The sequence below is a fragment of the Brassica napus genome, chromosome C4 (assembly GCF_020379485.1).
Source record: "Brassica napus cultivar Da-Ae chromosome C4, Da-Ae, whole genome shotgun sequence".
Taxonomy (NCBI): domain Eukaryota; kingdom Viridiplantae; phylum Streptophyta; class Magnoliopsida; order Brassicales; family Brassicaceae; genus Brassica; species Brassica napus.
In genome coordinates, this window is record NC_063447.1 from 692,562 (window position 1) to 719,867 (window position 27,306).

Sequence of the window (27,306 nt, forward strand, 5' to 3'; positions counted from 1 at the left end):
ATAAATATATACAAATAGTCAAAAGTAACATGTCTAAAATACCTAAAGTATACTCAAAACACTAACAATACTTATTGATTCTCAATCCAAATATTCAAACCAAACCAATTTATATGTTAATTTTAGGTACTTTGACATATGCTATTCAAATTTATATGTAATATATTGTTTTGTTTATAGATTTTGAGAAATTTAAAGTATATAATGAATTTTAAAAATTTTAAAATAATTTAAATGAGTTATCCGAATCGAACCCGCAAAGATCCGAACCGAACTCGAACCGAAATTTAGAAATACCCGAATGGAGCTGAAATTTTTGAACCCGAAAATCCGAAACCCGAATAGACCCGAACCGAACCCGAATGGGTACCCGAACGTCCACTCCTAATACTGACCTATTGACCTTGCTTCTATGCTGCTACAAACTCCATGTTGGCACTCCAGCACTGGCAATTTGGTAAATTCACAGTATTTACCAAAATTATATTTCATTGTCTCTTCACTCTTCCACCTTGTGCTTTCTCGTTTCCCCATTTAACAATAGTTGTTAAGACTATACACACACTGGCACAAGCGCACACACAAACTCACAGATATATATATATTGTGTGTGTAAGCATGTCTTTGCACGTAAAAGTGATTAGACACGCAGTTTACAGCTATCAAAGCATCGTCGACGTCAAAGACACATGGCGTCGATAGTGATGTTCCTTCGAGCACTGATGAGTTGCCTTCTTACGCCCAACGAGGAGCCGACCGCGGCGGCTTCTTTGTCAGCGGTGAAACTTTACAGAAATGTTGCCGGCGATCATCACGAGTTTATTATCGAAACTACGTGTGGGGTCAACGATATGGATGAAGGGTTTCACTGGAACATCGTCAAGAACCACTTGTTGATGTAAGTTTGTGAAGCGTATTATATAAATAAATCCAGTTCTTGCATAATATTAATTACGAGAAAAAGATAAAAATAGCACTAAATCAAGTTTATGTTTCCAAACTAGCACTCAAAGTCAAAAGTCACAAAAATAGCACTTAATGTTTTATCAAAAGTCACAAACTTACGGTTTATAGTTAAAGGGTGGGGTTTAGGATTTAGGATTTATGGTTTAGGGTTTAGAGTTTAGGGTTTAGGGTTTAGATTTTAGGGTTTAGGGTTTAGAGTTTAAGGTTTAGGGTTTAGAGTTTAGGGTTTAGGGTTGAGAAATGAGGTTCTGGGGATAAGATTTCAAATTTTGAAAAATAAAAAAATTAAAATTTTCAAAGGATAAACTTAGAAATGTGTTATTTTGGTCATTTTAGTTTTTGAGTGTTATTTTTGTGATATAAACTTAGAAAGGTGCTATTTTGGAGATTTGCCCTAATATTATGTTTTCTTATAACGTTACTTATCGTTGGATCGACCATGCTTATATCACATGATGTATACGAGCGTTTTGGACTACCAAATTGTAGATGTGCTTAAATATGTTGAGAATTTTTTATATCGAAATAAATCATGTGCTGTGGTAATTTAAAATCAAGTTGGGCTATGACAAGCTCAATTTTGTGAAAATTTATATAGAATAGTTGTTGATTTTCGATGGTATATATATATATGATCCATGCCAGCATGTGATTGTGTAAGTAATCAATGGTTAACCATCATACTATATTACTATTCATAGTTGGACGAGTGTTATTTATCTCGATCATATGTTATGTCGTAAATAAAACGGACCAACCGAATACGAACTGGTTCGAGTTTAGTCTACATCCTTTTTTCCACTATAAAATCAATTATATTTTAAGAACTTTTCCCTGACAATTATGAAAACAAAAGTAATATTGAATAATTCACAAATCACAATATCCTCATGTGATCATCATAACTTAATTTAATAGAGAAAAAAATAGGAAATTAAAACATGTCGATCGAATTAAGTCAAGATTCGTATACCAAGGCCGTATCTAAAATGGCATCACGCACGAATGAATATTACACCAAACGTGACGCAATTGAATTCCTCGTTACGTACCGTAATCGTATATTTCCTTAATTATACGAATACGATGTCATTTCATTACACAACTGGTCCTGCAATAACCAAAAACTGTCCTCATCGGTCCACATGTTGTCCCCACCAACACAGCCCCAATCGTTGAACCCACCGAAACCCGTTTGACCCGGTGGATCATAAACCGTCCCGTTCACTACCCCTCCTTGAACGTCTGATAACGTCTCAGCTGGCGAATTCGAAGACGTTGCCGACACGTCTGACGCTGGCACAAACTGTTGCTGTTGACAATGATAATTCTGGTTAAATTGAACAAAATCCGGTTCGACCGGATTCGGTTCCTCGATAGGTGGATCGGTGACCATAGACTCCACTTGCTCATACGTGGGGGATGGTGTTTGGGCGTTGATTCTTTCCACTAGTCTAGGCATCCAAACATTTTTCATTGTCTCCTTGAAAAGACTGCTATTAACATCGCATCTAAGGTGTTTAGCTTGTTTCTGCACCCGGGTCCTCCAATAATTCTTTATTTCATTATCTGTTCTTCCCGGTAGGTATTGTGCAATCTTTGACCACCTAATATTTTTTCAAGTAAACAAAACAAAAAGAGTCTCAAACTTAAGCATATCTATAAATATACAAAAATTAATAGAAACTAGTAGTAAATGATAATATTACCTATTGCCCCATAGAGAATGGAGTTTGAGGATCATAAATTGTTCTTCGAGAGTGATGTTGCCTCGTCTAACATCTGGACGCAAGTAGTTAAGCCATCTTAATCTACAACTCTTACCAGTTCTCTTAAGTCCTGCATAGTTGAACATATATATATGTAAGTATATATGGATATGCAACTGTGTGTGTGTGTATATTAGAGATTGGTGATTGAGTTGATACCTGAGGAACGAGCTATGTGGTTCCAGCGAGCATCGCCGTGGATGGAAACGAAGTTGACGAGAATAGCATCTTCGTCTTCAGTCCATGGACCTTTCCGTACATCAGAATCTTCTTCATGAGCTGGAGAGTTTGAGTTTTGCTCGTAATCTTCCATTTCTCTTTATTTTAATGAGGGAAAGAGAGACAGATGAGATGGTGTGAAAGCTGGCTTTGTGGATTAGATTTGAAGTGATTAAGCAATACGTGATTTTAATATATATAGTGAAGGAACACAAGAATATAGAATTTTAAAAGTAGTATTTTATTACGGATATTTGAAAATAAGTAGAAGAATGAAGAGTGACTACAACACGGCATAAGTGTGATATTCAATTATTGTATTTTTTTTATTATTGTTTCTAAAGATATACCATTCTTAAGTCTTTGCTTGGTCAACTTTTGTGTAATTAAAAATACTTAGGTTTGACCCTCTGACTTGTTCAGATGAATAGTAACACGCACTCTTCACTTTCTCTTAGATAAGAATTTTATTTTACAGAGTTTCTAGATTTTAACAAATAGTAGCGCAGACGTAAAATGTTATGTATATATATGTATAATCCAGTTTAAAATAACTATAATTTTTTTTTGAACTTTGGAAATAACTGTGATTATTATTATGGCCTAAATGAATTATCAATCATATATTCTTGGGCAAATCTCCAAAATAACACTTTTCTAAGTTTATATCACAAAAATAACACTCAAAAACTAAAATGACCAAAATAACACCTTTCTAAGATTACAATTTTTTTCTTTTTTTTGAAACTTACAATTTCATTTTCTTCATTTGTTATATCGGTTATATGGACACAAATTTAGTAAAGAATTATGGCTTCACAATTTATAGTTTGAGGGATGAATCTATCTAGCTCAGACCTGCAGGATCAATAATATAAAAACTGATAGACATATATCTTATCATATACAAATATTCTACATTGTCTAAGGATATGATTAAATTTTGTGGAATATTATTGATTAGCTTTGATCTCCATAAAATTTCTCCAATCTCTGTTTTTTTTTTTGTATTTCTTTGATTTTCTATTCTATGACATTTTCAAAATATTATGTAATTTGTTTATGATCGATATTATTCCAGAAGACTATCGAGGTAGAATCAGTGACCACTAAAAATCTGTATATTGCTTTTTAGCCGGAATATTATGGATGGACACTGACCAGGTAGTACTCCCTTGTGCATGAAAAAAAAATGACGGGAAAACATCAATATTTTACAATCCTATCTCAAAGAGATTGATGTGTAATATGTGAAGAATACAAATTGAGGTTGTTTTACAGTTATTTCTATTTTAATAATTCAGTGTCAATCAATGTTCTAAAAATCTTTAGGCGGTAACTAGACGCTTTATAGAGGACTAGCAACTAAATGGATTATTCGGAGCATAGGCGTTAGCAAATTATTGATTTATTTTATATATTTTATACATTATATAGCATATTTTAGTTCGTAAGTTTAATTATAAAATTATTGTGATGAATTATCAATACTAGATATGCAAAAGAGAAGAAACTAGACAAATTTATAGATTTGTAATAATACTATTGCTTAATTTAACATATATATAGACAAATTTAGATTGATTTTAACCGATTTTAACCGATTTAACCAATTTGAATAACATAAATCGGTATAGATCGGATTTTAAGAAAATCGTTTCGGACAGGATCGAGTTGCCACCTAGGCGGGGGTCTAGGCGCCGCCTAGACCGATTTTTAGAACCTTGTCTGTCAATAATTCAATGTTTATATTTGGAAAAAATGTGAAATTGAGAATGGTATATAGTATTTCCCTTTGTACTAATTTATGCTAAATATAAATAAATACATACACAAGTTTTCTATAAAGAAATTTAATTGTTTTCTTGAAACTAGATAACATTCAGAAACTACTCGGTAAACCTAGCGTAGTACTTAAAACTAATTTAGACGGAATTAACTGAGTATACTTAAAAAAAAATCTTAATTCCAAATTTTAGTGTAGCTAACTAACATATGACTATTTACATTTAAAGCAAAGTCAAATGAGGAATGGAGTTAGGCGAGTTAGGGACTTTGCTTTTGAATTTGTAGCACATTTTGTTTTATGATTGAAGGGTAGTCAAAGAGACGTCTTCCCTCTCTATCTATCACCATGACTTCTACGCTTATATTTACACAAACGGTAAGACTTTTATGAGTTATTTTCAACAAAACTTTATTGCACGTTGGAGTTAATAATGTAATACACCGATTTTTTTTTTTGAGTTTTTTTTTTTGAAACACGACACGTTGGAGTTAGTAATGTAATACTCCGATTTTTGGGAAAAAAATTGCCTTAAGAATAATATAATACTTGCAATATTTGCCGTGAGAAAAAAAAAAGTTGCAATCTCTTGTTTCTTCTGCGAGAGGGAGAAATTACCATAGGTCCGTCCACATGATGTACTCACTGATTCAGTTGTAAAAACGTAACACCGTGTTTTCTTTTATGTATTTTGAAATAGAATTTTATATTATATAAAACGCCCATAATGTATATTTATTGTTATAAATCAAAGTCAAGTTCCATGATATTTTTTTTACAACGGAAAATTCTATGATATATTATTAAAACATGTAGCAAATAAATAGTTTAAGATATTCTTCTCACAAAACATATAAAACATACAAAAGGATATATCGACTACTGAAAATTGAAAATGTCATTTCATATCAACTAATGATAAAAAATATTCGAACCAATAAAACGTACGAAGACAAAAGCATCAGCCTATACATTTTGATGCATACATGTCAGAGCGATCCACTCTATCAAAGGAGGGATAAAAAATTTAAAATTAATCTATACTATACTAAAAGTTAAATAAGCTCAATGCTTAAGGCATCCACGTATACATTTAAATTCAGCAAATCAAAATACATCAAATAGCCACATCATCAACTATCTCCAAAACAGGCTTTTAGTTTCAACGTGACCACTTTGTAATTCATTAGACCATCATCTGGCCCACTTTTTATGCGATTCAATCGTTTAGCCTTTGTCTTCTTCAAACTCATCTGAGAAATTCAATCGTTTCTACAGCTTCATGTTCTCCTCTTCAACACATATTTTTTTTTGGCCAATTCAACGTATATGTTCCTCAAAAAAAATAATCCTAAAGGCATGAATCGATTTCCTTCCAATCACCTCCCCACCTTATATATTCCTCATCTCTCTTGCTTCTCCCCTTCACCAAATTCACGGAAAAAAGTTATTAGAGCAATCAATGACAATCCAAACTGAGTAATCAACAGGAAAGGCCCCCTCCGCTCTGTTCTTTCCGTTTGTTTAGTCCAGGATGTCATAGAGGAGAACACCGAGAGGCAAAGCAAACATGGAAGCAACGCTGCAGTTGCCTCAGTGTAAACAACGATAGCTCCACTGACGATGAATTAGATCTGTTCGGTGGTTCTGCTAATTATTTTAACGCGAAATCCCTGCAACGCCTCTGATCATCTCAAGGTATAAACCTTTTACTCTAGCCTCTCTTCTCTTGAGTAGTATATTAACCGGATTCTAATATCTATCCTATCAGAGCTTGATCCCATGCGTGAGCATCACTGAGAGGAGCGTAAAAAATTGTAAAGATGGACAAACCAGTGAAACGAAAATACTCTTTCTTTGCAAGCTGGTAAACATCTCTCTTCACAAAATCTTTATGACTGATGACATAAAACTTACTAACTAATCTTCAGGTGAATATGAGTACATAAATTTGTTTAAATGACTGTGTAATATATTTCTTAAACCGAGTATAATTGTGTTTTGCCATTATTCCTATCCTTCATCTTTGTTTTTCTCCTTCAAAATTATCATAGATTATCTTTTTGATTGGGAAAACAAATCTGTGTTATAGAATTTTACAGGTCTATTGGGTTTTAGGTAAGTAACAAGTTCTTATAGGGACATATCATTCTCTATGTGCAGGATGGCTTTACTTTGGCTTGGAGATACAATACTGCCACTACGTTATCATACGGCTGCGTCACTTCACTTACAGAGTCTCTTTATATGTTGGAGCTAGCAGACTCTTTTCTGGTTTCATGGACAATTCTCTAAATGTAAGTAGTGAAGTTTTGCGTTAATTTTTTGAAGCAGTTTCATTTGTTTATTTAGCTGAGATGAACATTGTTTGTTTTGCAGCAAAACAGTTCATGCCAATGAAATTTCAGGTAAAATATTAAGTATCGTTCTTGATGCAGCTTGGGATCAGCATAAACAAAGTTCAAAGTTTTGATCTTTTGTTTTAGTGATTTACGTTTTCACAGTTTAAACTAATAACAACTTAATCAACAAACCATCAAACTGATAAAACAAGACTTTGTTTTATTCCTTAGGTAATAGATTCTGATAGATTCTGATTTCAGTTGTTCAACCTTCAATGGTGCCTATCTTGAGAAAGCAGTTGCATACAAAGATAATTTCTCAGGTAGTCTCTCTCAGTTGTACCATCACTTAGCCTTCGTGTTGTTGTGCCACTGGGTTATGTGTATCGTGTTTAATAAATCTCAAATGTTTTCTCTTTAGTATGAAACTAGAGTGAGTAGTGAAGGCCAGTTATGAAATCACTATAACCAGTAGATATTAGATAGTTATCATTTTTGCTTTAGTTTACAATTACATACCACTATGAACAAGTTACATCAAACTTTTGCTTTAGTTTTCATGTATGTTTCTATCATAACGACTTTAAATAGCTTAATCTCTCATGCTCGGTTTTTTTGGGTTTTAATGTTATTATGTGGCAGGCTCAATGAAGAAAACAAAGTTGACCTTCTGAGAAATCATGCAAAGAATTAGCAGTGAGGGAGCAACACTTTAATTTGGCCTGCTGTTGAAAGAGCTTCAACGAACTGATTTTTCGAAACTGCGAAGAGCTTATTCCACAGGTCGGTTAAAGATATAAATCATGCATTGCGACAGTTATCCCTCTCGGTCACGTCGACAATTAACTACTTTCTTCCTCCTTCAATTCTTTGCTTGAAAGTTACTTCATCTCCACTGCCCTGTTTTGTCTATATTTAGCTCTGAAAAATCTTCTGCTTCTAACCTACATCGGTGCTCAACTCGGCATTATCGCTATGGATTCACACATTGCAGGTAAGGCCAAAAGGTAGATATAGATCAAATAATCTTCATCATATGTTGACAAGGTATGTGAAAACCAGAGTTTTAAGTAGATCCAACCAGTTATGTTTTAAACCATACATCTCTTTATTTTTGCAAGGATATCTCTGTAGATTCGGATCCGAGCCAATCATACGCTTTTGAAATCTGTGGAGAGATCTTACAAGAAAACTACAAGATCTAGCTTATACCACTTTCAATGCAACATTGTGGTGTACTCTTCATGGTAGAGACCGGTTCTGGTAAGACTGCTACCTATTTTGGCCATGCTAGCTTACATATCTAGATTGTCGCTTATGAGCTAAGATAATGAAACTGAGGGGACCTTACGCTGCGGTTGTAGAACTTACTCGGGAGCTTGCTCATCAGATTGGGGAGGAAACTATCAAGTTTTCCAAGTATCTAGGATTGGGGTGCCTTCTATAGTGGGTGGTCAGTCGATTGAAGAACTGTGTTTTAAGATGATAACACAAGGGTGTGAATATTGTGATTTCCACTCCTGGTTGTTTGATTGATACGGTATGATGTGGTCAGTCCGTGCAACGATCTGATTCTTGATGAGGCAGATCAGATAATAGACATGGGCTTAATCCTCAAGTTGTTGGTGTGTTAGATGTTATGGCTTCAGGAAATTTGAAACCCTATAACAAAGAAGAGCTGGACGAAGTAATTGAGACAATATTACAAACCCAAAAACTAATATTTTTAAAACCGGACCGGATACCGACTCGGTAAGTTACTGGTTAAGTGGTCGGACCGGTTCAACCGGTCGAACCGGATTTTCTATTTAAAAATAAATAAATCTAAATAATCATATATTTATACTATATAGACCTAAAATGTAGTTCTACATATAATATGTCTATGTTCTCTTTTATTAATTAGATAATAAACAATAACCTTAAGTTTAGTTATATATATAAGTGAATACTATATCAACTAAAATTGATTTAAAAAAAATGAATAACCGTTTAAATTACATATTTATTTATTTGTTCAACTAAAAGTCTGAAATTTTATGAATATAGAAAAATGAGAATAAAATATGAGAATCAAAAAGAGATTTTTTTAAAAAAAATTCTTAAAAAAGAATCAAGAGAAAACTAATTAAATAGTAAAAATTAAAATTAATTATGAAATATTATATTTTAATAAAAATTGAAAATACGTTAATTATATGTTGATTTCTATTGAACCGGGTTTTGAAGTTGAACCGGGTCATCGGTTTTACCGGTTTTTAGCCAGTTTCACCGGTTTTTTCTCAAATCCGGGTTTTAAACCGACCGGACTCGGCTTATTTAACGAATATAAAAACTCATTTACTATTAAATCTATAATCAAATTCAATCATAGTAATTTACAACGACTATATAACTTGAAAATTAAATTATATTAAATGATTTAAATTTCAAACTCTATATAGTAATTCATATTTCCAATATTTAGACCTCCTTTATTATCCACAAAACCTTTCAATTACTTTTGTCAAAATAGTCGAATTGTTTACTTAGATTTACAATGCCCGACATAGCAACCAAGCGATGATACAATCCAATAAAGAAGAGACTTACACGGAGTTTTTTTCCCAGCTAAGCCAGGTACGAACTTTTTTATATAAATAACACTACTATTGTATTTACCTAAATTTATGCTAACTAACTTATTCTTAACCAATTTCAGATCATTTCTTTTTTATGAACCTCAACACAACTTCTGATCTGCAAAAGACTTAATCTGTTTCTTACATTATTTATCTTACTTAGCTACTCTTTTAGCTTTTAAACAATTGCGTAACCTCGATATTCACTAATTTTCAGACATTTTGTAAAATACAATGCTTCCATTTCAAACAAAAACTTTGAAACTTATAATTAAACATCGACCAATAGGAACATTTCCTTTCGGGTCTGTGTTTCTGTTTTATTTGGATGGGTTTGTTCGGTTTTTGGTCTGGGTTAATGGGCTTCGCCAGGTTTGTGTTATGGCCTGTTCTTCAGCTTAAACCTAGGTCTACGGAGGCGCGTTCTGGAGTCTCTCCTTCTCTTCACCATTTCTCTTCGTCTTCTCCTCTGTGTTTTCATCATCCGATTCCTCGCGATCGGTTTCTCTCAATCAATTTCGCCTTCAATTCTTCTTTATGGTTTCTTTTCATCTTCCCCCTTTCCTCCTCCTTTATATATTGTTTCTTCACCCGTCTACAAATCAAAACCCTAGAAACTCTATCAATGGCGATGAAACCACATGGGAAGTCGATTATGTCATCCGATTCCGACGAAAAAAGCGTATTCTTCAAAGATCTCTCGCTGGGTCCCAACGAAGCTCAGTTGAAGTTTCGGCTCATCCATTTCTGGGAGGCTTGGAATCCGGTAAAGAAGACGCTTATTGGCATGGAGATGCTACTCATCGACGAACAGGTTATAGTAATTAAGCATTATTTTTCATTTCGAAAGGAGTTTGTGCTTATCGTTCTTCACTTACGCTGGGTTTCTCTTATGTCGTTATTCGCAGGGAACTGTTATTCAAGGATTTATTTCCCCAGGGCGTATTGAAAAATATCTGCCTGATATGAAGCGAGGCTCTGTTTACAAACTCAACAACTTCTACGGATCCAGAAACAAATCGGTGTTTCGGGTTGCTGATCATACCGTTACAGTGTCGTTCTCATGGAACTCGGAGTTGAAGGTTCTTCTAAACTGTCCCACTCATTTTGATGCGGACAGTTTCCGGTTCCATTCATATGAAGAGTTTCAAGCGAACTGCGACCTCAAAGGAGACCTCTACGGTAAGCTCTATGATTCCCAACGTTATTTTTAGTTTAGTTGCTTGATAATTGGTTGAATCAATGTTTTGTTTTAACATCCGTAAAGAAATATATGCTTTAAAAAGATAGAATTATAAATACATGTTGTTTCATACGTAAAAACTTGGATTTTAGTTTAGTTGCTTGATAATAGGTTGAATCAATGTTTTGTTTTAGCATCCGTAAAGAAACATATGCTTTAAAAAATAGAATTGTAAATACATGTTGTTTCATACGTAAAAACTTGGATTTTAGTTTAGTTGCTTGATAATTGGTTGAATCAATGTTTTGTTTTAGCATCCGTAAAGAAATATATGCTTTAAAAAATAGAATTGTGAATACATGTTGTTTCATACGTAAAAACTTGGATTATTAGGATTGCTTAGATTCTTTTAAACTTAAAGTTTATAACATTTGTTAGACAGAAAAAGTTGACAATATATATATATATTTTTTGGCTGTGATTCATTAAATTGATGAATTTTAATATAGATGTAACTATTGTGATGTTTGCCTAGATGTTGTTGGCCACATGAAGTTGGTTAACGGTCAGAGTATCGTTGAGGCACCGGTTCTTGATGAAGTGGAGATAGCAAAAGCAAGGCGTGTTCTTATTCATGTCCAATCACATGAGTACGTGTACATTATTTTCTGAAAACTACTTCTCCTTACTCCTATTACTTACGTAGTATCGTTTTTCAGTGGACCGGTCATGAAGCTATACCTTTGGGATCAGGCTGCAAGAGACTTCTGCAAAAAGTTCAATTCGTACGAGGGCACACCCACTGTGTTACTGGTCACGACCGTCAACACGAAGACTCTCGGAGGTTCTGATTTTTATCTATGATATAGGTTTCTTACATTTATATATCAGCATTTTGTGTTCTTTAGTTGGGTTTTTTCATGTGACAACAGGTACTCTGGCCTTGACCTCAATGTCATCTTCGCGTGTGTTTATGGACTATGAAGTCCAACCTACAATAGACTACTTCAGTTGGTAAGCGTTTATGTGTTTTGCTTTTACTCTTTTTTCTGAATGAAGTGCTCGCGTTACCTCACTGCGTTGACTGACTAACTCAAATTTTTTTACTCTATCTCAGGTTGGGCTCTAATCCCGCAATTGCTGAGCAGGTTAATGCAGAGGTAGTCACCAAACGTGAGACAATGACTATAGGGGAAATATTCTCCTACATCGAGCAAGAATCCGCAAAGGTAAACTCAATCTATAAAACTTCAATCACTAAGAGAAATTTATATTCTTATGCATATACGCAGGATGCCTTCTTTGAGTGCACGGCTACGATCGATGACGTCGTGCATGGTTGTTCTTGGTATTACATTGCTTGCAGTGGGTGCCATTCTAAGGTTATCAACGGTCCAACTTCGTTGATCTGTACAAGCAAGAAGTGTGGAAAGGTTAATGCATCTGGTGTTCCACAGTAAGAACTCTAACCTGAACTTCAATTAAGTTTTTATTGGAGTTACGTTCTCATTCTTTCATGGCAGGTACCTGTCAAAGATATCCGTTTATGACAACAGTGATCAAGCTGTCTTTGTGCTTCTTGGTGATGCTGGTCGTGAGCTGACTGGGAAGCCAGCATCAGAGTTAGTCAGAAGCTATTTTGAGGTAACTTTTTATAAGTATATAAGCTCTGAAACGTTTTGGGCAGATGTTGTTTTCTTTTCATCATGCTAATCTCTTAAACGTATAAGCCTGACCCTGTTTTGATTGAATGTCAGGCTAATGGCAACGAAGGAGTTAACCTTGAGGCGCCAGTTCCGGAAGCTCTAATCAGCACCATAGGTCAGAAGCACAAGTTTTGTGTCAAAGTCACAGAGCATAACTTTTCAGGTAAGACCCGATCTCTTACCGTGACCAAGATCCTCCCACTAGACCCTCAGCCAACCACAGTGTCTTCGGAAGATAACCATACTGCTGCCACGTCTGAGGAAACATCTGAAAACCGTGTGGATTCAGCAGATGGGAGTAAGAGAACCTGTGATAGTTCTGAGCTGGAGAGAGTTAAACGCCCTAAATGTGGGAACTAGGGTTCTCGCGACAGTTCTCAGAGATTGCAGCATCTATTCAGTTTACGTGTTTGTCTCTTTACAATTGCATGCATGGTTTTTTCATTATGTCTTTGGATTATGAGAGTTTTTTCCTAGACAATGGTTTCTCTCATTTTGATTTTTCAGCGTTTTTAATTTTTCAATGATTAGATTGCATGCATGATATTTGTCAAATATCATAGTGTTTAAATAATCTGGATCAACATGTTATTTTTTCTTAACCTAATTTGATTGACTTAAATCCAAAGAATAGTGTGAATATATTCCCATATCGCAAATCCATAAGGTTTATGACAAACCCAAATGGTCCATAAATACATTAGGATTTACTTACCAAAATGAGAAAATAACGTTAATGTCAAACACAATTACTAAATGCGTTTTCCTTTACTAACGTAAAAAAATATTCTCATATCTCAATCAGTTTAATATCTTTCCTAAACCATACTCCTAAAAAAAAAAAAAAACGCTTTCTACTCCAATCTCCATATTCGATAATCAAAACGCTCTGTAACATATTTCTTCCCCTTCTCGGTTCTTCCTTGGGTGATTTTACAGTAGGCTACAAATTTCGCCAAACGACTCTGTAAGTGTAAACTTTTTTTACAAATAAACGGTATACGAGTATTAATCCACCCCTATTGTTAACAATATATTTGCTTCTCAGGATAAAGTTACACACAAAATGGAGAACGTGCCTCGAAGACCCCATTTGGAAACTGCAGGTTCAAAAATACAAACTTTTGCATACAGTATTCTATTTACCAAATGGATTTGAGAATAGTTCATATAGCTTTAATCCAGTGTATATACCTGTAATCCGATTTAAAACAGAAGACATACAAAATAATCAAATTTCAATCTTTATATTCCTTTATATCGCAAATTGTTTTTATATTAATATGGAGATAACAGGTATTTAAAGTTTTATATTCTTTTACAACACGAATTGTTTTTTATTAAATAATAACCATTTCAATATTTATTTTAAAAGGACAGCTAATAACTCTGTCCCCTCGCAAGAGCTTCACATGTCTCTGACTATACTAAACTAAATATACTAATACAAAAAAATATATATATTTATAATCTTATTTTTTTAAGCATATATTTGTTCCAGCTATATAAAAACTAATATATGAGTTGAGAAAATTACAGATATTACTCATAGTATATTTTAAAATTACTATTTTAATTTACAACTTTTAATGCTGTATTTTAAAAAAAACTTTGGGAAAAAAAGATAAAAATAAAAACATTTCGCATTTGTCATAAAATCATAAAAAAAAGTTCCCTCTTTTTGTTGTTATTTTTAAATTTTTTCTTATAAAAGTTTTTATTATTTTCTTTAATATTTATATATTTTTTATATTCCAAATTCTATAAATTTTGTAAATATATATTGAGTATTAATGTCATTTAACTATTAAATGAAACATTTGGTAATTTTCGTCTTTATGTTATAAGTTAGTGACCAAAACTTAAAAATGGTCTGTTTATAAGAATAACCCAATTCAAGATGTGATAAAAATTTATAATATAATTATGATTGACATATTATACATTTGTCAATCATATTGTAGTATAATTACATGTAGCCTATAAAATTTAGAAGTGAGTTATAGATGGGGTCCAACTGGTTTCCACAAATCTGTTAAAGCTTGGTAAGGTAGTAATCAATTATTAAAAAACACATAAATCCAATTCGTGGGCTTATTTGTTTCTATAGAAATCACTGTATTTTACTATCATTTTATTAACGACATATAACAGAACTTGGAATTCTCAAATATTACTATTTTTTTATAAGATTTAGTATTAATAGGAAAAGAACATGTATATGGTTTGATAAACATAAGATTATTCTTTTTCAAATAATAAAGTGGTAAAAATTTTTAAAAAAACTCTCCATATAGTAAATGAACTAAAACTATTATTTTCTGTATTATTAATGTCTTATATTTTATACAAACTCACCTGTTTTTTTGTTATTTTTATTTTAAGCATATAATATAAGCTGGAGTTCACATATACTATTATTCCATCTTAATAAGAGTTATTGTTAATAAGGGGAAAAACATGTGAATGAATGTCTTCTTCTTTTTATGAATGATATTTCGCGAGGCTAATAATTTTCAAACTTATACATATATAATCAATTAAGAAATCATTAGAATAAATAATTTATCATATTTAATTTTGGGTTTATCTATTTATATAATATTTAAATACAAATACAATAAAGTTAATTTAATTTAATGAATACATTTAATACACTACTTCTTTTACGTAATGTATAATTTCTAACTGTTTATAAAGGTCCTATTTTATAAAGTTTATACTTAAAAATCTTGAACATCGATACAATTAGAAATTCTGTAGCAACTATAATATAATATGGACTTCTCCTTATTTGTATGAACGATAAGTGTTCTCCCATAACTTTAAAAAAAATAGTATATAGATATATTATAAACACCTTCCTAATTTTTTTCCATCCAGGAACTTCTACCGGAATCACACATAAAAGAAAAAGAGGACGCCCACCCGGATCACGTAACAAACCCAAAGGTGTGTCATTACTCTGAAGATATATTATTTTATTCTCTACGAGAATACTATTTTAAATTATGAATTTATTTTGTAGTCAATCAGATATGCAATCCACCGACGTTCAAACCAAAATACTATGATTGTAAGTTTAAATAGATAATTATAATATATTTTCAAAAGAATCTATTGATAAACTAATTTATTTATCTAATTTACAGGTGGCTGTGATAAATGTGACACCTATGGTATAAAATCAATCCAGTCTAAAAACATTATTATCCCACAATGTTTAATGCATATATTGTCTTAAATGGATCGCTTTTAATTTATCCAGTGAGACAAAAAAACGCCCGAGGGATGAGAAAAGCCATCTTGCTATCCAAACGAACGTCATCCCTGCCACAAGGTAACAATCCCTGTCAACTTTAAATAATTAAGAAACTATAACAAAAACTTATACGTCTCATCTGCATATGTTATACGCATAGGTCTACATGCTCCACAAGGATCTCATGGCTTACACCCAACAAGAACTGCAAAGAAAGGTGCATATATTCAACTCATATTTTAAACCAATGTCAAGAATGAGCACGATAAATTAAAACCTCATATCAATAAATGTTAAGTGCATAAAATTTATATCTCTTTATAATATATTAAACGCTTCTAACTATAAAAATACTAACCGCAATGTCTTAACAATTTAAAACACCTTTAACCACAGATAAAGGCTCCACATCTAAATCCGAAGACAACCCCATCGTAGAATGCACAAAATGTGGTGCATTAATGTGGACTTCAGAGAGTACTGGTAAAGACTTCAGAACAGGTGAACTAACCTTCACTATTTGCTGTAACCATGGCCAAATAAAGCTTCCACCGATCAATCAACCCCCACCCATGTTAGAAGAACTTCTTCAGCATAGGTGGTTTCGAGATACCATCCGAGTCTATAATTCGGTACTGGCTTTCACCTCCATTGGAATGAAGATGGATTATACGGTAGTTAATTCTCCCGGACCCTACACTATACGGATCCAAGGTCAAACCCACCATAGAATTGGCTCGCTAATACCGAGACAAGGCCGTCCCCCCGAATATCTCCAGCTTTATATATTTGATACGGGCAACGAAGTCAGAAACCGTTTAAACGCGATGGGCCAAACCCCAACAGAAGGTAATCTTGATGAGGCAACCTTAGCGCGCCTCATCGAGATGCTTGATGAGAATAACTGTTTAGCCAAGCTTTTCCGACGAGCACGTGACTACTACGAAGGCAGCGGGCAAGAGTTTAATATAAGGTTGCTCTCAGATAAAGGGAAAGGTAAAGAATACGATCTCCCGAGTACGAGTGAGGTCGCAGGCCTTATCGTAGGGGATATGTCATCAACAATTGGAGTACGAGATATAGTGGTTCAATTCCAATCTGACACTTTGCAGCAGATCCGTGACGACCACCCTCTATACATGAGCCTCCAATATCCTCTTCTCTTTCCACATGGTGAGTATGGATTTCACCCCGAAATCTCATTACATCTAGAGACAGGCACCTCGAAAACAAGGCAATTCTTGACGATACGCCAGTACTACGCTGCTCAGATACAGACACGTCTTAACCAAGGGATGACATTGGTTAAAGGGGGTCGTCTCCTCCATCAATATGTTGTGGACGTTTATACGGCAATCGAAGAAGATCGGCTCAGGTGGGCCAGAAATAATCAAGATGTTTTGCGAGCCGAGCTCTACAGTAATGTACTCGATGCTGTTAGCAAGGGTGACACTGATGCTAAAATTATTGGACAAAGGTTCATACTGCCGCCAAGTTTCACCGGCGGGCCTCGATACTTAGTTGAGAAATACCATGATGCGATGGCTATCTGCAGAGAATATGGGAACCCGGATTTGTTTATCACAATGACGGCCAATCCTAACTGGAAAGAGATTAAAGAACATCTTGAGATATACGGTGGAGACTCCCCTAATGATAGACCAGACATTGAATGTCGTGTCTTTAAGATGAAGTTAGACCAGCTACTGAAGGATTTCAAAAAAGGAACTTTCTTCAAGCCATACACTGCAGCTCTCCACAGAATAGAGTTTCAAAAAAGAGGCCTCCCCCATGCACATATATTATTGTGGTTTGGAAAATCATCCAGAACAACAAGTTCGGAGGAGGTAGATGAGATTATTTCAGCCGAGCTCCCAAACAAAGAAGAAGACCCAGAAGCTTATAATTTAGTGACAAAACACATGATCCATGGTCCATGTGGTGTCATTAATCCGAAGTCACCGTGTATGGAAAATAATGTGTGCACAAAGAAGTATCCTCGGCCTTATAATGACAGTACTTCGATTGACAAATCAGGGTACGTGTTATATCGTCGCCGCCGAAATGAAAATGAGTCTGTGGTTAAAAGTGGGGCAACCCTGAACAACACGTTTGTTGTACCTCATAACGTTAATCTCCTAAAGCAGTACGAGGCTCATATCAATGTGGAATGGTGTAACCGTACAAGCGCAGTGAAGTACTTATTCAAGTACATAACCAAGGGTGTTGACAGAGCATCCGCAGTTATTGAAAAAGGAAATACGGCAACTACCTCTGACACAGTTGCTTCTGCAGAACCAAAGGAAAAAGTGATTAAACAACGGAATGAGATCCAAGAATACATCGAAGCCCGGTATTTGTCAGCTTGTGAGTCCATGTGGCGGACTTTCGCATTTCACATACATAAAAGAAAGCCGTCCGTTGAGAAACTTATCATTCACTTAGAAGGCGAGCATAACATCACCATTAAAGAAACTGATAACCTCGGCCGCGTAATCCGCAAACCAGGTATTGAGAAGACAATGTTTACTGAATGGATGGTGTTATGCAGAAGGTCAGCATTTGCACGGACATTAACTTATGTGCAAATTCCAGAATATTTCGTCTGGAACAACAATTCCAAAGTCTGGTCTGAACGTAAGAAAGGAAAAACCATTGGGCGAATTGTGGCTGTCCATCCATCAGCAGGTGATCGATACTATCTGAGGATCCTCATCAATAAGATTAAAGGTCCTAGAAGTTATGACGAGCTGAAAACTTTCAACGACGTGAAATACCCTGACTTCAAATCGGTTTGCCACGCACGAGGCTATTTGGACGATGATGTTGAATGGCTCGAGAGTATGTCAGAAGGTGCTAGAACAGCCACCCCATACCAACTCCGCGATATGTTTGTCACATTTCTAACCACTTGCTTCGTTGCAAGCCCCAAAGGACTATGGGAGCACTCATGGAAATCGATGAGCGAGGACATACTTCACAAGAGGCAAAGGATCTTAGGCCACACAAATCTGGAGCTGGACGATGAGACCCTTGAGCAGTACACGTTAATCGAAGTGGAAAAGTTGATGCGCATGCAAGATCGTTCTTTAAACGATATTAAAGAGATGCCTAAGATCAAACCTGTTTTGCTAAAAGAATTGGGGAACAGTTTGTGGAACCAAGAAATGGATTATGATGTTGCCGAAGAAACGCTCAGGCATGACAATCAGTACAACTTGCTTAACGCCGAGCAGCGTGCGATTTACGAATCAGTCTTAGACTCTGTTGACAAAAAGGATGGAAAACTATTCTTTGTACATGGCGCAGGAGGCACGGGAAAAACATTCCTCTATCAAACCATCATATCCAGACTTCGCTCGAGGAAACAAATCGTTCTCCCGGTAGCTTCTTCAGGAATAGCCGCATTGCTACTACCAAACGGAAGAACAGCTCATTCACGCTTTAATATTCCTTTGAAGCTCGACGAAGATAAGCTTTGCAACATCAAACCAGGTACTATGCTCGCTGAACTCATCGAGAAAACGGACCTCATCATCTGGGATGAGGCACCTATGACGCACAAACATGCCTTCGAAGCACTTGACAAAACATTGAAGGACATAATGTCTATGAAAAGCCCACACGCAAAGGATCAAACTTTTGGCGGAAAAACGGTTTTGTTAGGTGGTGATTTTAGACAAATCCTTCCGGTTGTTCCACAAGGGAGTAGAGCTGATACTGTCTTAGCTTCGATAAGTCATTCATATCTATGGAATTTCTGCCACAAGTTCCCTTTGAAGACAAATATGCGAGTCAACCAGGACGAAAAAGAGTTCTCCGATTGGCTTCTCAAAGTAGGCGAGGGTCGTCTGGAATCAGAACAAGAAGATGAGAACGATGGCTACCATGACCAAATGGTAAATATCGATCCAACATTCCTCCAAGAGACTAAAGATGAATCACTAAAACAGGTTGTCGATGCAGCGTATGGTGATACCAACCAAATAGAGGCCTCCCAAAGTACCTACACCGACAAAGCTATCCTAACACCCCGGAATGATACAGTCGATGAGATCAATGCGTATACAATCTCCAAAACCGAGGGAGAGTAAAAAGACTACTACAGTTATGATAGCTTTGAGGTTTCGGAAACTCAATCTAACCAAAATGATACACTATACGCCATTGAGTATCTCAACTCGATGGAGTTTCCAGGATTGCCTTCCCATAAACTCACTCTCAAAGTTGGGGCCCCGATTATGCTTCTGCGAAACATAAACCAAACAAAAGGATTATGTAATGGTACCCGTATGATCCTAACCCACATAGGCGAAAGAGTGCTTAAGGCAGATATAATTACTGGTTCCCACATTGGAAATGAAGTTTTGATCCCAAGAGTAGTCCTCTTGCATGGGGATACACAGCTACCGTTCACTTTACGTCGACGCCAGTTCCCTATCAGATTGTGTTATGCAATGACAATCAACAAAAGCCAGGGCCAAAGCTTAAAAGAGGTTATCCTATACCTTCCTAGACCTGTCTTCTCACATGGTCAACTGTACGTGGCCCTATCACGTGTAACAAGCAAAGCAGGACTACAAATCATCAAAGGCGAAGACTCACACAAACAAAAAGTGAAGAACATAGTCTACAAAGAAATCTTCAACCGCCTTCACCCACATGAGAGTAAGTAAAACTCAAAACTCAGAATCTAATGGAAGATATCGAAGTGGTTATTTATCTAATAATTCATATCTATGTACTATGCAGCACTCGAGGTACCACCAAAAATGAATCAGAACTAAAACTCCTTCCGTGATGAAGGTTACCTCACTACTTACAAGTACGTCTCCATACTCTACTATCTAATTAATTGATAACTAATACTAATCTATATTCACTGATATATTTAAAAATAAATTTCAGGCTCCACAACACGGAAACTCCTTCCCTTCCACCACCTCCTTCGTCAAAATTCCACTGTTCTATTTACGTTTCTTCCTTCTATGTTTTAAGACATTAACATCTGCTCTTAATAATGATAAAAACAATTTTGCTTCTACAAATAATTTATAACAAACTTAAATTTTAAAGTGATTAAAGTTATTTATTTGTTTACAACTTTTAAAGCATTATATTATTCAAACAAACTGATGTGTTAATTAATTTTTGCGAACAATATAACATACACTGTTTAATTTAAAATAATGTGTTGCAAATCAATTCATACAAAATAACCCGGGCGTAGCCCGGGACCGCCTCTAGTTAAAGTAAAAGGAGTTTAAGTGATGCAAGTAAACACAATATTATATTACACAAAGACATATATACAGTAGCATCCATAGTTCTTGGGAAAGCTACACTCACGATTAAGTGTATGTACCTGAGAAGCGAATCAGATTTGGATGTCTTTATGAGACACTTGTCTGCTGTAACGTTCAAGCTTAGGACCAAAACATACACAAGTGAGGACGTGTCAACATTATTCGAATATAGGTTAGATTTGGGTTGTAGCAGTATCTTAGACTTTTAGTGAAGAAACACACATGTTTTTTTCTAACACCCGATTCAGTGAATTGTTACATCGATTTAAAATTTGATTATATGACAGTCCAGAGAAAGTGATGAACAAAATATATTACTTTTTCATATTGACATGAATAAGACCGGGCGATTTTATATTGGCTTATTTGCTGAAAGAATATTTTATGTTTATTTCAACTACTAATTTGCACATCCCGGAAAACTAAATTAACTTGCATCAGTTTGATTATGACCAAACAAAAAAAAACAGTTTGATGAGAGTCAACCAAATATCCCATTTTGATGCAGAAACCTTTTAAGAGTTTACCAAACCAATCATTTTGACAGGTTATTTGCTGAAACCACGACGCGCGTTTAAAGAACTTGAGACAGCAAAAGAAATATGACCATATATAAATGACTTTTGCTTCTTTATATTGTGACTGATTCACCGTTCCAGTTTAATTAGCGTGTTTAAGAACAACAAAATGTTTAGCTACGTTCAATAAACTCAATTAAAATATTAGAAAACCCAAGGGAAAGAGATAACTTTTTTTTTTTGATCAATTTTTTTTGATCAAGGGAAAGAGATAACTAATCAACAAAAATATAAAGCAAAATTAGAAAAAGGATCAACGATCAACATAAAAAGACCTTTGCGGTCTATCGAAATCATCAGAAGTACCAAAAGTAGAACCCACAATCTTTTTAACTTACACGCTAGAAATCTGTCATATTCATATGCAAAGCGTCTTTCCTTTTGTCATCTGGTTATGTCCAATTCCAATTTGATGCGACACAACACATTAGCCTCCAACAAAAAATCTATTAGACATACCAATCCCAAAATCGAATAAAACAATCAACGATATAGGGGCAATAGATAAGACTCTAAAAGGGAAGATGGCTAATGAATTTTTTCATGTTTCTGTATCTCTCATTGATGGATCAGTTTTCAGAACATTTCTAATATATTTCTATTCTTTTAAAAAAAATAAACTTACTCCAAAATAGTGTTTAAGTTTTACTTAATCATTTATTTTAGAGTAAAACGAAATGATGAATCAAAGAAATGAAATGACAAATATGGTTATTTTTTTATAGAATAATTTTATTTTTTATTTAGTTTTAGAGCTAAAAATCAAATAGAATTGAAAAAGATTTTACTCAAAGAAATGGAGTTGAAAATGTAATGGGAGTAAGCCAATTTTCAAAAAAAAAAGAAAATGTAATGGGAGTAGAGATGCTTTGAAATGATAGACTAATTTAATATAAATATATACCCTTAATTCTATATATTTATAAACTGAAAAATTGTTTACTAAGTATTTAATATATATCGTGCATGGCGTAGAAGCGATGACGTAACGATGATGACGCAGAGGAGAATCCTCTGATAAGGATTCGAGCTTTAAACTTTAATTTTAAGCATGTGGTTCAAAACTCGGGAGACAAGACCATATAAGGTTCTTAATGTTAGCATCTATATTAGTATTTTCTCGTCAACGCTCCTATAAACGTATGTATATGTATGGTCTAATACTTTGGAGATCCATTTTTATTTTGATTCAATGTATCGCGCGCATAGTCTTTGCTTAAAGCCTGTGATATTCCCTCTAAAGGAACATGTTGTTATCAAAAACTTCAGATTCAAAAGATCTCCACATGCATTAACGTATATATAGTAATGGTTATACAGTAAAAATCCAGCTGTCTCAGGCAATCGAGCATCCTGACTTTAATAAAAATTTCATTCAGTTCTAAGGTCCTGTTACACTATATACATATAATATTACGAATCCAAAATTTAGATACTGACTATAAGTCTATACTTATTTGGTTTATGAAATTATTTCGTTATCCTTAATCAATATCAGGACTATATATTTTAGCCTATATTTGTCTTAATCAATATCAGGATTATATATTTTAGCATATTTTATGAGTTTCTTTTCTCTTTAGCTACCTCTATCTTTTATTACGTGTTAGTTATGTTTGATTCTCAGGTTACTGTCGAATATCTCTCCGGTTGTAATCGATTTAGCTCATCGGATGTTTAATTTTAAATATAAGCATTGTTGTCAAAAAAAAAAAAAAAAAAAAAAGAACTCTATAAAAGTCAACTATTTAAAAATGCTAAGAAAAGAGAGAAACATAAAAGGAATAATTTGTAAGAAGTCTTTCTCGAAAAAATAAAATAATAATTTGTAACAAGTCTACCATCTGCAGTGTAAAAAGGTCAAAAGTTCTTTCCATTAACCGTAAAAAGGTGAAATTCCAAAGTTGGAAGGAAGTAAATGCAATGCATGTTGCCTAAACTCGGACACTATGGGAGTTGACTTTGATTGGTCGGAATATATAATCTCACAAAAGCAACAACGGTCGAAGCTTTGTGAAGGGAAGATTTTTTAAAAGAAAGTAAAACATACGCATACACAATAGTGGAAGCAGATGAATATTAAGGAACCCAAATCAAAATGACCGGCGATGATTAAGGTTAAAAAAGTCCATCCTCAACCGACACTTTTGGGAGGAAATACAAAGACATCGTAAGAGACCCACTCTCATTACTATTCTATTATGTTTTGTCAAATATTGCAACACACAACACGTTTGGACTTTAGAGTCAAACGTACACATGGTTTTAAAGATCACAACGTATGGGTTTAAGCTTCTAGACCACAGTATGCCTAGTGTATTACTGAAGGGAAGCAGAGCCAAGTGTTTGTGTCGCAAATGGCTTGAATCCGCCTCTTGGCATCTACAAAGTATCCAAATTTTGGGGCATGGTGTAAACCCAAGCTCCTGTTATTTAGTTAAGTCTGTGCTTGGGTTTTTGACGCAGCTTAGCTTCTATTTTCCTTTTTTTTTTAATTGTAGTTATGTTTTCATAAGGATAATTATAAATCCTTTAGAGATAATGATTACTTTAGATATTAGAATTCCTTACGGTATTAGAATCTTTTAGTTGTATAGGCACCTTAGGTCTTTGTAAAAAAATCACCTTATTCATATTTTATAAAACTTGTTTGTTGAGAATGTCACCAAGATCAAAAGACATTCTTGGTAGTTACATTCTAGTTACTAAGCTTCTGCTCTATATTGGTTTTGGTCCATATAGTTTACATGATAATCCATTAACATACGATTGGCTATTCACGGGAAGATATTTGAAACTCGGATCAGATATTTTGGTATCCAATCTATTTTCTAAAACTAAATATGTATCGTTCGGGCCTGATCGGACCGGCGGATAAGGGCGGATCGGACCGGCGGATAAGCGGATAGAGATATAAAAAAATATCCGAAACTATAATATAACCAAATATCGCAACTAGGTTTCTGGGTAGAGAGCCCACTAAAAATTCACTACGCACCATAATATTAGTTTTATGGCCCATTAAGGGCTCAAACCAAATTGCGCGTATATCTCCTGGTTACTCCTCAGTCCTCACCCAGTAAACAATTGATTCGGTGTGTATATAGTTAGTCTCAGAGATGTCGTTTCCATCAGAAGTCTCCATTTTTCACATGGTTATTTTGCCTCCTTGTAACTTTGTTATCAACTATTTCTCATTAGATAGTACAACGCATAATGGGAAATTAAGCATTTGAAACGTATGTAACGTCCTTATCTATCAGAGTAGTAGTTTTGTTCAAACTCATATCACTTGAAACTTGAAAGAAAAGAGGGAGAGGTTAAGTACCATAGAAATTTAGCAAGGTAAACATGATATGCAAGAAGTTGATGTATATATATAGATGAAGAACAATTTAACTAAAAAAGTTGCGAGTTATTTGATGATGTTTATCAAAACTTGGGATTAAAGATGGAACATGATCTGGAACACTCGAGTTTAATTTGATGTGGTGGTATTATATTATATATTAATGCTGTCAGAAATTAAAGGACGTACGTGAATCTCTTATGGTTATGAGATAGAAATATGATGTGATTCAAGACGTATAAAAACGGTCACGTTCCTTCGTGTATTTGTTTGTAATTTTATGGAGGACAAAAACTTGTAGAGATTCAGCTATGGAGATTGAGAAAGAACATTCTACTTGTCGTGCGTGTGATCGGAGTGTTGAAAAAGCCTGTGCTAATGTATGATCAAGTTTTAATAAAACTCATTACGAGCATTTTTTTCCACGGATACGAAGGTATTAAAATACATAAGTCTTCCTCACAACACCGTAGCTGCTTCTAGCGTTTTCCGTGTTAATAGTTTAAATTTTCCCGTTAGGTCACTTCCAGAACTTTCACCAAACGCCAATCACCACCGTCTGATATTAAATTTACACGTGTACGATCCAGATTTCATGATGACAACTAAACCTCTCGCCTATAATAGTAACACCCGTTGAGCCACCACATTATCAATCACTAAACACAACACAACATAAACAAAACAACTCTTGTCTCATCACACTTCTCTAAATCCTCTAAAATCACGTGCTTCTCACATGGCTCCAGAGCTCACACAAACCACCACCGAGAAATCAGCCGTGACGATAACAAAACCGTCGTCCCCAGTCCACGGCGGTCGAGCCTACGTGACGTTCCTCGCCGGTAACGGTGACTACGTGAAAGGAGTCGTTGGTTTAGCCAAAGGACTAAGAAAAGTCAAATCAGCGTATCCACTCGTTGTGGCGATACTACCAGACGTCCCGGAGGAGCACCGTCGTATACTCGTGGAACAAGGTTGCATCGTCCGCGAGATCGAACCGGTTTACCCACCCGAGAACCAAACTCAGTTTGCAATGGCTTATTACGTCATCAACTATTCCAAACTCCGTATCTGGAAGGTACTATTAAACGACGTCGTTTAACTTCCTTTTTTTTTTTGAGTTAGTTTGAAAATAACTAACTTATAAAATATGGTTATTGCTCTGTTGTGTAGTTTGTGGAGTACAGTAAAATGATATATTTAGATGGGGACATTCAAGTTTACGAGAACATCGATCACTTGTTCGACCTCCCTGATGGGTACTTTTACGCGGTGATGGACTGTTTCTGCGAGAGGACATGGAGCCACACGCCGCAATACAAGATCGGGTACTGCCAACAGTGCCCTGAGAAGGTCCAGTGGCCAAAGGCGGAGCTTGGAGAACCACCGGCTCTCTACTTCAACGCTGGAATGTTCGTGTTCGAACCTGGCCTTGATACTTACGAGGATCTGCTCAGGACCCTTAAAGTCACTCCCCCGACTCCTTTCGCTGAACAGGTAAGAAGTAAAAGTTAGTAATCCGACTGGTTCTGCTCTGTTTTCTTGCTCTGTTCTAAGTATTGGGTTTGATTGTGGTGCAGGACTTTCTGAACATGTATTTCAAGAAAATCTACAAGCCGATTCCTTTGGTTTACAATCTTGTCCTAGCGATGCTATGGCGTCACCCAGAAAATGTCGAGCTCGATAAAGTCAAGGTGGTCCACTACTGTGCAGCGGTGAGTTATTTTACGTGCAAACTATTTGTTTCTATTTAGACCAATGATTCTTGTTGAGTTCTAACGTGTTCTTTGTTGCCTTTTTAATTACAGGGTTCGAAGCCATGGAGATACACAGGGAAGGAAGCGAATATGGAGAGAGAAGACATCAAAATGTTAGTGAACAAATGGTGGGACATTTACAAGGACGATTCCTTGGATTACAAGAAATCTGAAGCAGAGTCGGATCTAGTGAATCTGAAGCCGTTCATCAACGCTCTTACTGAAGCTGGACGGGTCAAGTACGTGACTGCACCGTCCGCTGCTTGAATGTCAAAATTGTCGGTGAAGTAGATTCCGTTTTTGTGGAGCAGCAGGTGGATTATGAGTCGTGGTGTTGTTACGACAACCACGCATGCTGTCATTGGTTTCATGTGCTTTTGAGATTGACGCGTGTTTTTTGTTCAAAATTTAATAACGATATTAATTATCGGACAGTAAAGATCTGTTTACTCAAAGAAG

General features: G+C 35.1%; 5 protein-coding genes across 12 annotated transcripts; 4 read left to right on the top strand and 1 right to left on the bottom strand.

Annotated features, from left to right (window-relative positions):
• The first annotated feature begins 358 nt into the window (after positions 1-358).
• BNAC04G52390D lies at positions 359-1,057 on the top strand. Its single transcript, XM_013836467.3, has one exon. The coding sequence runs from the start codon at positions 690-692 to the stop codon at positions 900-902; it is 213 nt and encodes a 70-aa protein (XP_013691921.1). The 5' UTR covers positions 359-689; the 3' UTR covers positions 903-1,057.
• A 750-nt stretch (positions 1,058-1,807) lies between these two features.
• Positions 1,808-3,174, bottom strand: LOC106396143 (MYB-like transcription factor EOBI). The gene is made up of 3 exons (XM_013836465.3): positions 2,895-3,174; positions 2,676-2,805; positions 1,808-2,573 (listed from the first exon to the last, which is right to left on the bottom strand). The coding sequence occupies exons 1-3, from the start codon at positions 3,046-3,048 to the stop codon at positions 2,036-2,038; spliced, it is 822 nt and encodes a 273-aa protein (XP_013691919.2). The 5' UTR covers positions 3,049-3,174; the 3' UTR covers positions 1,808-2,035.
• A 2,670-nt stretch (positions 3,175-5,844) lies between these two features.
• On the top strand, positions 5,845-13,220 carry LOC106366116. Of its 8 annotated transcripts, none has more exons than XM_048754646.1 (18): positions 5,845-6,438; positions 6,512-6,607; positions 6,904-7,037; positions 7,120-7,148; positions 7,344-7,405; positions 7,725-7,865; positions 8,002-8,129; positions 8,204-8,345; positions 8,447-9,701; positions 9,784-10,517; positions 10,612-10,885; positions 11,422-11,536; positions 11,606-11,730; positions 11,819-11,900; positions 12,004-12,115; positions 12,179-12,342; positions 12,410-12,530; positions 12,644-13,220. In XM_048754646.1, exons 10-18 carry the CDS (start codon positions 10,032-10,034, stop codon positions 12,950-12,952), a joined length of 1,788 nt encoding a protein of 595 aa, XP_048610603.1. In that variant the 5' UTR covers positions 5,845-6,438; positions 6,512-6,607; positions 6,904-7,037; positions 7,120-7,148; positions 7,344-7,405; positions 7,725-7,865; positions 8,002-8,129; positions 8,204-8,345; positions 8,447-9,701; positions 9,784-10,031; the 3' UTR covers positions 12,953-13,220. The 8 variants fall into 8 exon arrangements, with proteins under 8 accessions (XP_048610603.1, XP_048610599.1, XP_048610598.1 ...); XM_048754641.1 differs by having other exon boundaries at positions 5,849-6,438; positions 8,002-8,076; XM_048754642.1 differs by lacking the exon at positions 7,344-7,405 and having other exon boundaries at positions 5,846-6,438; positions 8,002-8,076.
• A 3,095-nt stretch (positions 13,221-16,315) lies between these two features.
• Positions 16,316-19,948, top strand: LOC106412656. Its single transcript, XM_048754046.1, has one exon. It carries the CDS (start codon positions 16,316-16,318, stop codon positions 19,946-19,948), a length of 3,633 nt encoding a protein of 1,210 aa, XP_048610003.1.
• Positions 19,949-25,725: 5,777 nt separating this feature from the next.
• Positions 25,726-27,302, top strand: LOC106396142 (galactinol synthase 1). Its single transcript, XM_013836464.3, has 4 exons — positions 25,726-26,168; positions 26,264-26,587; positions 26,671-26,805; positions 26,899-27,302. Exons 1-4 carry the CDS (start codon positions 25,827-25,829, stop codon positions 27,112-27,114), a joined length of 1,017 nt encoding a protein of 338 aa, XP_013691918.1. The 5' UTR covers positions 25,726-25,826; the 3' UTR covers positions 27,115-27,302.
• The last annotated feature ends 4 nt before the right edge of the window (positions 27,303-27,306 follow it).

Bases quoted from the DNA above. Each gene is read 5' to 3' on its own strand.
- BNAC04G52390D (XM_013836467.3), top strand. From the start codon at position 690: ATGGCGTCGATAGTGATGTTCCTTCGAGCACTGATGAGTTGCCTTCTT.
- LOC106396143 (XM_013836465.3), bottom strand. From the start codon at position 3,048: ATGGAAGATTACGAGCAAAACTCAAACTCTCCAGCTCATGAAGAAGAT. The intron at 2,806-2,894 runs GTATCAACTCAA...TCAACTATGCAG, and splicing joins CCACATAGCTCGTTCCTCAG to GACTTAAGAGAACTGGTAAG. The intron at 2,574-2,675 runs GTAATATTATCA...AAAAAATATTAG, and splicing joins CATTCTCTATGGGGCAATAG to GTGGTCAAAGATTGCACAAT.
- LOC106366116 (XM_048754646.1), top strand. From the start codon at position 10,032: ATGGGTTTGTTCGGTTTTTGGTCTGGGTTAATGGGCTTCGCCAGGTTT. The intron at 11,901-12,003 runs GTAAGCGTTTAT...ACTCTATCTCAG, and splicing joins ACAATAGACTACTTCAGTTG to GTTGGGCTCTAATCCCGCAA. The intron at 12,343-12,409 runs GTAAGAACTCTA...CTTTCATGGCAG, and splicing joins AATGCATCTGGTGTTCCACA to GTACCTGTCAAAGATATCCG.
- LOC106412656 (XM_048754046.1), top strand. From the start codon at position 16,316: ATGTGGACTTCAGAGAGTACTGGTAAAGACTTCAGAACAGGTGAACTA.
- LOC106396142 (XM_013836464.3), top strand. From the start codon at position 25,827: ATGGCTCCAGAGCTCACACAAACCACCACCGAGAAATCAGCCGTGACG. The intron at 26,169-26,263 runs GTACTATTAAAC...TCTGTTGTGTAG, and splicing joins CCAAACTCCGTATCTGGAAG to TTTGTGGAGTACAGTAAAAT. The intron at 26,806-26,898 runs GTGAGTTATTTT...TTTTAATTACAG, and splicing joins TGGTCCACTACTGTGCAGCG to GGTTCGAAGCCATGGAGATA.